Here is a 13,557-nt window from a genome sequence, read left to right on the forward strand (position 1 = left end):
AGACCCAGTTCTGACTGGGAAAAAATCGCACAGCACAGACACTGGAAGAGCATAGGGTATGTAACCGTATGTGGTTTACCATTTAGTATCCTTGCTGGTATGGTTTTGTGTCAGGTATGTTGTGTTTGTGGTAGCCTTAATGTTCACAAAAAATTGTGCATAAATAAAAATGAGCATATGTGCGAATGCACAGCAGAACTGTGCAAGTGTGTAAATACTGTTTCGTGATGTCATTTTATGTAGCATTGTACTGAACATACTACAGAGAAGAAGGCTACCTACATAGTGATCAAGTGACTAAGAGCAAATGTATCAGGATGTTTGAATAAAGAGCTGCAACTGAAACAAGTCCGTACGGGAGGAAATAAAACTGGAACAAAAAATGTATTTGACTGGAGTTAAAAAAATTGCTATTTGGGTACAGTTTTAATTATTTTAATTACAAGGTCACATTCACATGATGGTACATACAACTACCTGAGCAGTGAGGGAGAGTTCCACTCCAGCGGCTATCTTCCTGGCAGACTCTAGTAGAATTTCCTATGAGAGTTCGACTTGCTGTGCAAGAATAGTGAACTGTAGATCCATATGTGAATTTGTCTCCTGAAAGAACTGCATTGGCAGGAACTCCAGGATGTCCACAAGAAATGGCTACAAAGAGGAAAGAAAAAGATTAATATCACATGGCTATTCATTTTCAGATCACACAAACATCTGTGACAGACTTCTAAATATGAAGTCAGCTCTACCCAAAATAAAAATAATTGGGCTGCTCATGTATCATATGTTTAGTTCTGTTGTTGCTGTGAATGATTTATTCATCTTTGACAAGGTTAAGATCAAGAACTACACTATAAACTCATTTCTTTGACTTATCTTTCCCTCAGTGATTTCTGCAACATCCAACAAGTCCCCCATCTACCCTTACAAAATCTTATAAATTAGATACACTGTATCAGCCACAGCCAGAAAAACAAGTCAGTGACGTTTTTAACATTTATGTATATTTTTAAATACATGGGAGGTGATCAGATACTACAATGATGGGGATAATCTTAATAAATAAGTAGAGGATAGATACAAAAAGTACAAAAATATGAATAATTAAGCCTGAAATTTTATCAGAGAAATTTGTAGAAGGCAGTGAATGATAGGAAATATATTTTTGATCATTTTGGTGAATTATGAATTGCACATATTTATTTATTTTGGGTTTTGAAAAAAAATCATACAGGCAAAGTTTTGTTCGTACACGTGTTTCATTAAAAAAAAAGGGCAAAAGTTTAGATTTGTTTAATCAAGAAACAAAATTAATCTCATTATTAAAAGAAATTCATAGCCAGACATTTTTTTTTAATGGTTAGGTCTTCCATCAGGGAAAAGAAGTGAAGGGAAAAGAATTCTACATAATGTATGTAAAAAGTCACAAAATTCAAATTTTATATATATATTTAATTTAATCAAACAATGTTGAATCATGAGCAAAGTTGTAACATCTCTGATCTGTTTGTGGAGATCTTGGGAAAAGAAAGAAAGGCTACTTTCATCAAACAGCATGTGATGGCCATGATGTAAAGGAAAAATTAAATATAATTTAAAAGAATAATTCACAAGTACTGTTTTACACTGAAAGTAAAAGTCTCTTTCTATTTTTACTGCTAAACGGAGAATTTTTAACAAAAAATTTTCTATATCGGGTTAGGAATTTATAACCTAATCCAAGCACTTTTTAAAAAAAGTTTGATACTTGGAGTAAGAGAGCAGAACAATGTCTGATTCCTTTGAGGAACTAAAGTCTGTCATGGTATTTGGAAATCTGCTTATGAATTCAAATATCAAAGAGCCAAATCTTATAGTCCCCGCTGAAAAACTCTAATTCAATTGAGAAAGGAATGTGAGATTTGTCCTATAGACAGTTAAAAGGATTTGTGTATATCAAGAAAATAAAATGGATAGATTTGATTTATAGTGAACAGGGACAGTAAACCAGTGCCAATTTCTGCTCTCCATTGCACAGAGAACAAAATTTATCCTGGTCTGTGGAATTTCCCTGGTGTCATCATTTTAGTGGATCAGGGGGAATGATAGACAGAGAGAAGTGGGGTAGGTGCCACAAAGGTCCATATATAATTTTCTTTATGTTGTGAATAAACTTGTGAATGTGTGCTTGAGTGTATAAAGTATTCTTATCAGTGGTTTATTTTTAAACTGTATCTAAAAATTCAGTATCTATATTTTTCTTTAATATTGATAATCTCAGTTAACCTGATTTTCAGAGTTACTGAGCACCCTCAGCTCGTATCTACTTGCAGTGGAAATATGAGTGCTCTGTACTTCTGAAAATCAAGCCCAGAGTGCTTCACTGCAGAAATATTGGTTATGGAAGGTATGTAGAATGAGACAGACAGACAGACAAAAGAAAAGAAAAGAAAAGAAAAGAAAAGAAAAGAAAGAAATCAATCACAGGTTTTACAGGACAAGACTGCTAATCTGGTTCAATCTGGGATTAATGGGTTGGTATATAGGTGTATGCTAGTACAATAAACCAGGAAGTAAGCCATGGAATATATCACCAGCAAAAACAACTAAACCATTTAATGAGCATGGAAATTAAAATATTTTTGTGAGCTATTCATATTTCCCTAAATGTCACACTAATTCAGAAATCTGATGTCAGAAAGTGAATGGGGACCAATCAAAGGGAAAATGAAAGCTAGTTAAACTGTTCATTTCTAGAGATGTGAAACTCACTAAGATGATCATAAAACCAGCAGAACTCACCAGAAATCTTTCTGAAAATAAATAAATGAAATGGGGTTATCGGAATCTCCCTCCTAAACAAATTATCTTGTGCAAAGCTGCCCCTTTATCTCCTTCCACATGTGTACTAGCAGATAACAAAGACTCAGATGATTCTTCATTAAAAAAGAAAATCCTAGCTCTCAGATGAGCATTAATGGTTTTAAATTATTAACAAAAATGACATGTAATACAAATATAATAATTTAAATTTTCCCTGGGTATTTCTGGATATCAAAAGGACAACAAAAGGCAAAATTGTCTTTTTTAAATTGACTGACAGCATTTAAAATTATAGCTCCATTTGATATAAAATGCATTTACATTTTACAAGTAAGGGTTGTGAGCCATCTTGGTTTTAGTGGAGTCTCAATAAATAGCACAGTTCAGTCCAAGAAAAATTCCCAAATACACATGGTTAGGCATTATGTGATGTTTCTGCCCTTTCTGACAGAGGTGCATGTCAATTTAATTTAATGAATACTTACGCAAACATTTTGGTAGTGACCTATCCCACAAGCCGTTAGCCTTACAGGTCAAAGTAGAAGAGCCCAAGATGTAAAATCCCTTCTTACAATGGTACATCACGCTGATTTCATACTTGAAACTTTCAGGGTAATTCTGCTGCCCATGACGAATAGCATTTTCCACAAAGCCTGGATCAGAACAGTTCACCACTACAAGACAAACGTGTTTGTCACTAATTTGTAAACACAATGTCATGAATACAGTTCAAGAGAGAATACTCCACATTACTTCACTAATGGCTCATGAGCAGGATCTGTGGTCACAGACTTCTGATTTTGGCTTGATTTTAGGACTCCTTACATACTAGGTTTTTTTCAAAGTGTCTAGTGCTTTTTGATACGAAGATACCATCCAAAGAGTAAAAAAAAAAAAAAAAAAAAAAAATCTAGCTCCTATAAGAGTCTGTCAGGGCTGGCCTTTCAGACACATGAAGAATGTGCATGTCCTGACAAATTTTTGGACTCCCCTGACTAATTTGCAGCTCTGGTGATCATATGGAACTCTAAGGCTTCTGCAAGTTCCTTTCTAATTTCTGTCTGTAGCTGCACTACAATCATTGCTTCTGGCCATAAGTGGAGCATCTCAATGGAGGAGCTAACTTTTCTGAAACCCTTGGAGAACTGAGAATGAAAACAATTTTCAAACACTGGCAACTCTGCATTGACTTAGCATAAACTGCTGAGCTCCAATTCTCCTATCAGTTCATAGAAAAGCTGGTGGTGGCCTAAGGGTTCCCTGTATCTGCCCCTTCCACCAGTGAAGCTGCAGGTTCTAACTCCACAGCTACTCAAAACACTGTTCTTTCTCCAGCTGCAAGTGTGGTTCTTAGCCAGTAAACCACCTATAATTCATCTGTGGGGGCTGCAGCACAATCTTGATTGACATAGAACTGAAACAATGCAAGGCCATTTTCAAAGCAACTTGTGCCTCCCCAGTAGCTCTGTGCCTCCTAAACCTCTGTAAAGTCTCCCCAGTCGCATGGCTCTCACAGAATACTATGGGTGTTACTACACTATGTGTGGAAGGATGCAACAGATGCTCCCACCATACGGGGTCAGGTCTGCTTGCTAGTGTGGTGGAAAGAGGATCGCAACTCCTTCAACCCTTTCTGCTGGAGTGACAAGTGCCACTGTAGTCACAAGCTCTGCACATTCTTCTGCTCCTTTAGGACTAAGATCGTAATAGTGCTTATCTGCTGTGCATGGGACCATGGAGTGTAAAGGCTCCTTGCTTCCTCTCCTTGCTTAAGCACTTGGCACAGGGCTGAGCACAATCTAGCCCTGAGTATGTTGTTTTAATATGAAATCAATCAAATCTAACTATTTCTAAAACTTACACTTCAATTTAAACAGCCCAGAACCTTTCTCTCATTTTGAGTTTCCTGTAACGTGTGCACAAACAGCCTATAATAATAAGAAAATACATTTCTCACTATTAATACATAGAAGGAAAAATATATCATTATTGGGAGATGCAGCACTTTATGTGGGAGATGACACACCATAAAGCAGCTGCGTTTCACACAGCTTTCAGCAAGCTTAACCAATTATGTCCTTGTCACACGTCTTTCTTTTTAAAATTTATATCCCCAATCCTTATTCTTCGAGCTAATCCTCCTTTTGTACATATAGCAGAGGCTCTTTTCCATTGGTAGAAGCAAGATCGTGATGCTGAGACTGAAATCTCCATGGTAAAATCTTGACAGTGATGTCTATTCTTCTGGCACTGTACACCACCAGTGTGGTGAAAAGCTGTTATAAATGCTATCCTCTGCTCCTCTCATCTCTTCACAACAGATGTAAACAAGGACAGCAGAAAAGTGTTAGAAAATCAATTTATTCGACATGACAAATAACCCACTGTTTTGGTATACACCTCTACCTCGATATTACAGTGTCCTTAGGAGCCAAAAAATCTTACCGTGTTATAGGTCAAACCGTGTTATATCGAACTTGCTTTGATCCACTGGAGTGCACAGTCCTGCCCCCCCGGAGTGCTGCTTTATCGCATTATATCCGAATTTGTGTTATATCAGGTCGTGTTATATCGGGGTAGAGGTGTATGTGGAGTAGAACAAATTGCACAGTGATTTCTAGAAGTACGTTTTTGCATTTTACTAAAGTGCAATTGTGAATACACACCAAGAGGACTTCTTATTATCAAACCATTTTTTAAAAAGTGAAATTCTATCATAGAGATTACTAAAGAGGAAAAACATGAATATGTTTATTATCAGACACAACAGAACCAATCAGTCTTTGCAAATGTTCACTCATGAGTATTCTCTTTGAAGGAATTTTATTTAGTGAGGAAGGGAAGTAACTGGACAGTAAGGAACCTGCAGTATTCTAATACTTCATTATTACTGACAATAACAGAATTATACTTTTTTTTTTTACTGATCTCTGTCTTTTTTAAATCATAGTTTTAATGTTATGAAATGTCTATGGCCTCATTCTGCAATGGGCTCTGTGCGGGCAGATACCTGTTCATGTGCAGAGCCCCACTGACTTCAGAGGAAACTGGGATTCCACATAGATGGGGCCTTACTCTTTTATCCCATGCAAAATCACAAAATTCACATAACTTGACTGCCAGTTAAACTCAGTTTCTTGCTATATCTGTCTTCCATTTCATTTCATTTCATTCTGAGTAGTCTCCCCCTCTACTATTTGCATCTTTAGTCTCCCTTGATTTGCTACTCAGTTGCTGTTTTTCTCCCTTAAGCCTCCTCTCTAAAACTCCAGATGCTCATCACAAGAGGTTTCACTGTGAGTGCCGTGTCCGGCATACCCTGAGGATACAGGTGTAGCCCTCTCCAAGAAGCAAGCACCAAGAAGGAGGCTTGAGCCACACCTTGAGAGAAGGGCTATACGAGTTTTAATAATGTTGAAAAAATACAGTTGTTTCCTCATTCATTTTTCAAGTTACTATCAGTCTGATACTGCTTCCAAAATTAGGATGGAAACCAAAATCAAACACAGCACTCTAATATTTCCTGTACTCCCTTATTACAGCTGGATTACAGCTCCTTAAGTACCAGTGAGGAACAAATACTGCACTGTATCTGCCCTTGAAATAGGATTCTGTTTTATGCTCTTTGCTAGGCACACAGATTGTAAAAGGAAAAATCTTATATTGCTGTTATAGCTTTCTTCATCCCATCTATACCACCATATTTCACCTTTGTGTTAATGAACACTATACTGAGTTTTCACTCCAGCTGACAAGGATCTTAAGTTTTTTCATTTGTTTATTTGTTTGTTTTTTGTTTTGTTTTTAAACTTTAGTTCAAACAAATTATCTGCACTCTAGTGGACAGAAAATACAAGATGTTTCATCAGCTTATATATATAAGTTACAGTTTTGTGCTTTGTACTTTACAACGTCAGTGTTTCACTGTATCCAGTCTAACAAAAATCAGGAGGTATTTCTATGCCATTCTACACAATTTCAATTTATTTAAAAAAGAATAAACTGTGAGAAGTCAGTATGTTATGGTCAGTCTTTGTTTTTTTTATTATTATTTATTATATATATTTGTGCTTGGTGTCTTGGGGGAAGATTGTTTAGGGTGGGTTGTGGGTTTTTTGGTTGTTTTCATTATTCTTTTAATACTAGCTGGCTTTAAAGTTACTAACACATACGCATGTACAACTGTAACTCCATAAAGATTGTGAATTTCCAACTGGGGAGTTAACAGGAAGGCTTTAAACTACCTTTACCAATCCTAGGTCCTGAAAGCAGCCTAGTTATGCCCGCACCATAGCTTTCTTTCACCACTTCTCAGCCTGGGAATTTTAGAGAATCACTAGGCTGATTCAATACTACCCAAGGATTCTATATGCTGGGACTCCTCCAATGATTGGACTCTACTGGCCTATTGGACAGCTTTCCACTGATGGAGTAGTACAAAACTGCTCCATTCTGCTGGGGCACCAGGGAAATCATTCACAATGATTTAATAATGTGGTAATAAAGTAGGAAAAATCTCTATACAGCATGTCCATCATACAAAAGTCATTACAAAGCACATACAACTAAAGAGAAAATGAAAATACTATGTTTTGATGATTTTTTCCACCCTTAAAGGTTACAAAATAAAACGTTTGGTAAATTATTAAGTTCAAACAAAGATTTAGACTAATTACCAAAAGCAGTGCTATTTTGACAAAAATATCAATTGTAGACTTGCAAATAGCAGTAATTTATAAATAAACAAAAGAAAGAACGAAAAAAAGAACGAAAGAACATCCTCTGTCCCCAAGCTGACTTAACATATAGTGCTTAAGAATCCCTCAACACAAGATTTTGAATAAAACATATTAAAGATACGAAACTAGCATAGAGACCTTTATACCCAATATCTTGCAAACTGTACCAAAATGAAAGGAAAATATTCTCGACAACTCCTGCGAAAATCAGATTGAAACCAAACATAAAATGTGTTACTTTTCTGGTTAGGATTATGTGAACCTTTTTAAAGCTGAAGATTTATAAAAAATATATGTTTTAAATCTGACAGAGTAGATATAAAAGAGAATCTGAAGAATGTATGGTGCTCTTTTATTGCAAAAAAACCATGTATGTGTAGACTAATGCTTATTTTTGCCATAACACAAATGAAGATTTATTTTTATTGTATGTTTTAAAACTTCAACTATTATATACATACACATTTTGGAAGATTCATCTTCTTGGAGCAAGGATTCTCTTTTCTATGTTTGTACAGCACCAAGCACAATACAGCCCCGACCTAGCTGGCTGCTAGGTGCTACTTCAATATAAATGGTAAATAAATAAAATAATAATAATAGTAATAATACTCACTGCTTTATTAAAAAAACATTTACAGCAGAATTTTATGCTTTGCTAAACTTTTATGTGGTATGGAACATAAGGACCCAATCTTAGAATAATTTCAGTACATGCCTGCCTTTGCTGTCATGAGGAGTCTCATTTAACTTGTAAAACTCATAACATGGACTACTTAAGTATCTGCAGGATTGAGCCCTAATTTCGGTTTGATCACAGCTACCAACACTTGAAGCTGCAGCACTTCTAAGAAAAAGTGCTGTTTGTGGTACATGTGTTTTCATCAGTTTCACTGGATGAAGTGAAACAGAACAGATTCCCCCTGTTGATCCAATAGGATTATCTTGGGTTACAATCCTGAGAACACTTATGTATGTACTTTAACTCTGTGTGCAGGCTTGTTAACTCCCCTAAAAATAAGGACTGTAGGATAGGTTATCCCTTATGTGTGTGCTAACAATAGGAACCTCATTATATACTAGTATGCATGTTGTAAAAAGAATATATTATGAACTGGTGAAAGGTTGCAATGGTGAATCAGTTGCAGATAAACATCTTGATCCTAGTTTGCAGAAATATATCACTTTACAAACATACAGTTATGGAGTAGATTAATATTTCTATCAGCATTTTACATATAGGTGAATTTAGGTTCAAGGTAATTAGAAGAATAATTTCATACAATAACACAGTAAATCAGCATCAGCACCAGGTTTACAATCCAGATAACATGACTGGTCATCTTACTCCTAATACTCTAAACTCCAGAAGAATTGTTTACTCTGTCTATGGCTCTCCTTCTCTTTACTGAAAGGGGCATCACCATTATCCATAATCATCCAAAGAATAAAAAAAGATATTGAAACTTTTTGAAAATTGCTCCAATTTCTTGAAAGTTGTATGAGCTGACAAAAGCAAATTTTGTCTCAAAACTCTTCTATCACTAACTGTTTGCTCAACTCTTGTACTGGATCTGTTGCTCCACTAGCCATTTGTCATAACTACATGCTTTCTATTTCATTTTCCACACAATTCAGATAGCAAAAATAAAATAAATTTTCTGAAGTTTGAGCTTTGGGTTAACAGCTATTCCTGCCAAGCTATCTCCTGCCAAGCCAATAATAGGAAATTAAGCAGAAAGACTATTGTTTCAAGATGATATGTTGCCCTACAGCTATTCAAAAGCAATTTTAACTGAATTATCTCTGAAACAGAGTAGGGAGAATAGAAACACTTAATTCTCTGGGAAGACTGGAAACATGGCACATTCAAAGGATATATTAAATTCCCAAAGAATCAATTTGTCTGTGTGATATAGTGTTCTCATTCTTATATCAGCAGCATCTATCTAGCCAACTCAGTGATGCGTAAAATGCAGGATACTTGCTGAATATATAATTTATGCATGTGGTCTGTGCACCAAAATTGCTGCATCATGCATGAATTCTTATCAAAATTTTATGCAAAAAAGGATATCCTGTACAATGGAAAAGTATTGTAAAATTTACCCTTCAGTGCCATTTAAATGAACCTATGTTTTAAAAAAGATATATATGAATTTAGTGTGACTAACAAGGACTGTGGTAAGGGATGCTTTAGGAAAGAATTGGAGCTGGTTGGCACATAGAACTAAACCAGAAGATTCCCTGATTGCCCTTCACAGTGGAGACCCCAGGTGTAAATCAAGGCAAGAGAGTAGAAAGAGATTGCTTTCTCACAATGACAGCTGTCAAAGATTACATGGGAAATGAGCTCTGGCTCTCTCAATTTAGTTTGTTGAGAAAGGCAGAAGAATGGTTAAGTCTGCCCTGATGATTCTGGAATCTTACTCTGAGTAGATTCAAACCCATGAGGACAAAGAAGTGAAGACTGTGTCAGAGTCCTTTGGGCAGTTTTCTGTTAAAAAGTTGAAAGATCATTAAAAGGTACATCATTCCCAGTATTTCACTTTCTGTTCTTTTTTATTTTTACTAGACAGGAATATATGGTTAAACTTAAAAAAAAAAAAAAAGTCTGTCCAAACAGCATTTAAAAAATTACAAACGTTTTATTTAAAAAACACTGCATTATAATCAATCACTAACAGAATTTGCATTTTAAACACACATTTGAGTTGTCACTCATGGTGAATCAAGGCAGAGGTTTCACTCTATAAGTGCAAGGCAAATTCTAAGAGATACTACCTTAGTAGTAGTAGGCATCCTTTAGTCTCAAGGGATCATGGGTGTGCTCCCTGGAGAGGCAAAGAATTTACTCAGTTGATTTTATGGCAACCATGAATGTGGCTCAAGAGAGACAATCTCTGATGCATCTGTCACATTTAAAGGTGACCCTTTGGTCTCTGCCTTCTGAGAGCTCCTTTCTCCTCTGCTAAACTGAACTGCTTCCTCTCATAACTCCGGAGACATTTGCTAAGCTCTTGTTTCCAAAGGCTGAGGTCTTGAGTGTGATCTTCCCATTCGTGCATATCCATGTCCATTTCTTCAAGGTCTCACTTGCACACATCCTTGAAATACAATTTTGGGCGCCCTTTGGGTCTTTTTCCAGATGCCAATTCACCGTAGAGGATGTCCTTTGGGATGAGCCCATCCTTAATTCAGCACATATGCCCATCCAAGTGGAGGCATCTCTGTTTGAGGAGTGTTTGTATGCAGGGTATGCTGGCCCGTTTGAGCACTTCAGTGTTGGGACTCTGTCCGTCCAGGAGATTACAAAGATTTGATGAAATGGACCCCAGGTATGTGAACTCATTCACCATTCAAGTTTATAGTTGTTGATCTTTATGGAAGGTGCTTCCTCAACTTCTTGGCACATTATGTTAGTCTTTTTTAGGCTTATGGTAAGCCTGAAGTCTTGGCAGGCTTTGGAAAAACTGTCCATTAGGCTTTGAAGATGAGCTTCTGTGTGGATTGTTAATGCTGTGTCAACAGTAAAGAGGAGATGTGGGATAAAGGCTTCCTGAGTCTTGGTTTTAGATCTGAGTCTTGCAAGATTGAACAGCTTTCCATCCAATCTTGTGTGCAAGTAGATTCCCTCAGTTGAGAAACCAAAAGCTTGTTTCAGTAGCAGGGAAGATCCCAAACAGAAAAGGGGCAAGTACACAACCTTGCTTAACTCCACTATGAATCTGGAAAGCCTCAGAAACTGAGTCATTGTATTGAATTGGGCTGTACATGTTTTCATGGAAGGATCAAATCATGCTTAAGAGCTTGGAGGGATATCCAATCTTTTCTATAAGTGTGAATAGTCTTCTACAGACAAAGTCAAAAGCCTTTGTGAGATCAATGAAGGTTATGTAGGGGGGGCTTTTTTTGTTCTATGCACGTCTCTTGTAGTTGTCTCAGTGAGAAGATCATATTGATAGTAGACCCTTCAGCTCTGAAACTGCACTATGATTCAGGGTAGATTCTGTCTGCAAGGGTCTGAAATCTATTCAGGACATCTTGGGCAAAGGCTTTTCCCATAATACTAAGAAAGGAAATGCCATGATTGTTGTTACAGTCACTCCTGTCACCCTTGTTTTTATAGAGAGCAATCATGTGGGCATCTCTCATTTCTTGTAGCACTTCACCTTCTTTCCAGGAGAGGCAGAGCAACTCATGAAGATGTTACAGTAGAATAGGTTTTCCTCATTTTATGACCTCAGATGGTATGTGGTCTTTTCTGGGGGCCTTTCCATTGAGGAAGCCATCTATGGCAAGGCTAAGCTCCTTGACAGTCAGTTCATCATTGAGTTGGGTCATAACAGGCAGGCTTTTGATGGCCTGCATCCGTATCAATATTTTCATTAATCAGGTCAGGTTATGTCTGCTACCATAATGAAAGTAGATTGTACTACCTGCAGCTTATCAAACCTACTGCCTTGTGGGTAGCCCAGGAGAGTGTAAGGCTAAGGGAGCAACCCCTGACAGAAAAGCCCCACTGCCTTCTGGGTGAATTTGGGAGAATGTAAGGCTATGAGAGTAAACTCAAATAGAAAATCTGGAGTGGAGCCCCAAAGGCAATCCAGTACTAATATTTTATTATCTTTCTGATAACTCCTGAAGCAGATTGGGTACTAGATGTATTGGTTCTTCCTCTCCTCTGGATTTTACCGATGATGCCGAGAGGGGGATCATGAAGCATGGGCAACTCATGGCCTCCATATCATCTGCCCAGGCTTGAGCCCTGGAGATGTACTTCAGATTCGCCTCGAACATTGACACAACTCAGGAGGCAGCAGTCGCTGGTTCTAAGTGCTTAGTCATTGGCTTAGAGTTGAGCACCAAAAGCTGTCTCCAGCAGCGGGAGAGATCATCATATCTCACTGGACAACCACCACCTTCATAACACTGGACAGCCCCCAGATAATAGGGTGCTCTCCTCTCACAGTCTCCCTGCTTCAATGGGTGCTTGGAGCTTAGCGTTTTATAACTTGACAAGTGGACCATAACCAATGCACCAGGCAAATCATGTAAAAGAAAGAAAACACCCTTAAAGATAGGGTGCTGGAATGGTCGCACCATGACAACTGGATTATCTGAGGACCTTCACCAGATCAACTATGCTCATTAAACTGACGTGATTAATGACAAGCTGAAATGACAAAATGTGGATATCACATCCCTCCAAGAAACATGGCTAGCATTGAGTGCATCTCTCAGAGAAAAAGAATATACATTTTTTTTTGGCAGGGGAAAAGAGCAGAAGAAACACAAGAGCACAGAGTGTGATTTGCCATCAAGAACTCATTTCTGGCCATGATTAAGCCACCCACAAATGGATCAGAGAGAATTTTGGTACTATAGTTATTCACATCTGAGGGCCCTGCCAATTTTGTGAGTGTGTATGCCCCAACACCACCGTCAGCAAGATTCTGAAACACAAATATGTTTTCCAGCTAAGGGATTTTAATACAAGGGTGGGAGCTTATCATGAAGCCTGGACCAACTGTCTTGGTCAACACGGAACTGGTAAGATGAATGGAAATGGTCAGAGACTGCTAGAATTTTGTTCTAACAAACTCTTTATTCCAGACAAAATTGCAACACAAAGTGTCTTGGAAACATCCCAGATCTGGCCACTGGCACCAACTGGATCTTATCATCACAAGGCGTGCCAACCTTACCATCTGCCTTATTACTCACTGTTATCAAAGTGCTAATTGCAACACAAACCACTCTCTCATATGTAGCAAGGTCAGACTTAAACCAAAGACAAGACACAGATTGAAAGTAAAAGGATGTCCTTGTATTAACCTCAGTGCCATAGAGTACCAAGAAAAGTCACAGCAGTACAAGAATAGATATAACGTCGACTGGCTAACCTAGTGAGGAGGGCTTTAAACTAGGTTCGATGGGGGAAGGTGACCAAAGCCCAAAGGTAAGTCTCAAAGAGGGAAACCTGGAGGAAGGGATGGAACTTGGAGAATGCGGG

The 13,557-nt window shown here is 37.6% G+C and overlaps 1 protein-coding gene across 1 annotated transcript in view; it reads right to left on the reverse strand.

Moving 5' to 3' along the window:
- Window positions 1–13,557, reverse strand: part of CSMD1 (CUB and Sushi multiple domains 1) — a 2,093,217-nt gene that overhangs the window by 74,103 nt on the left and 2,005,557 nt on the right. Inside the window, exons 55-56 of the mRNA XM_075063712.1 lie at window positions 3,288–3,476; window positions 478–651 (exon numbers count right to left, since the gene is read on the reverse strand). Coding sequence (XP_074919813.1) covers window positions 478–651; window positions 3,288–3,476 — 363 coding nt within the window. The remainder of the gene's footprint in view (window positions 1–477; window positions 652–3,287; window positions 3,477–13,557) is intronic.

This window comes from Chelonoidis abingdonii, chromosome 3 (assembly GCF_003597395.2).
Source record: "Chelonoidis abingdonii isolate Lonesome George chromosome 3, CheloAbing_2.0, whole genome shotgun sequence".
Classification (NCBI taxonomy): Eukaryota; Metazoa; Chordata; order Testudines; family Testudinidae; genus Chelonoidis; species Chelonoidis abingdonii.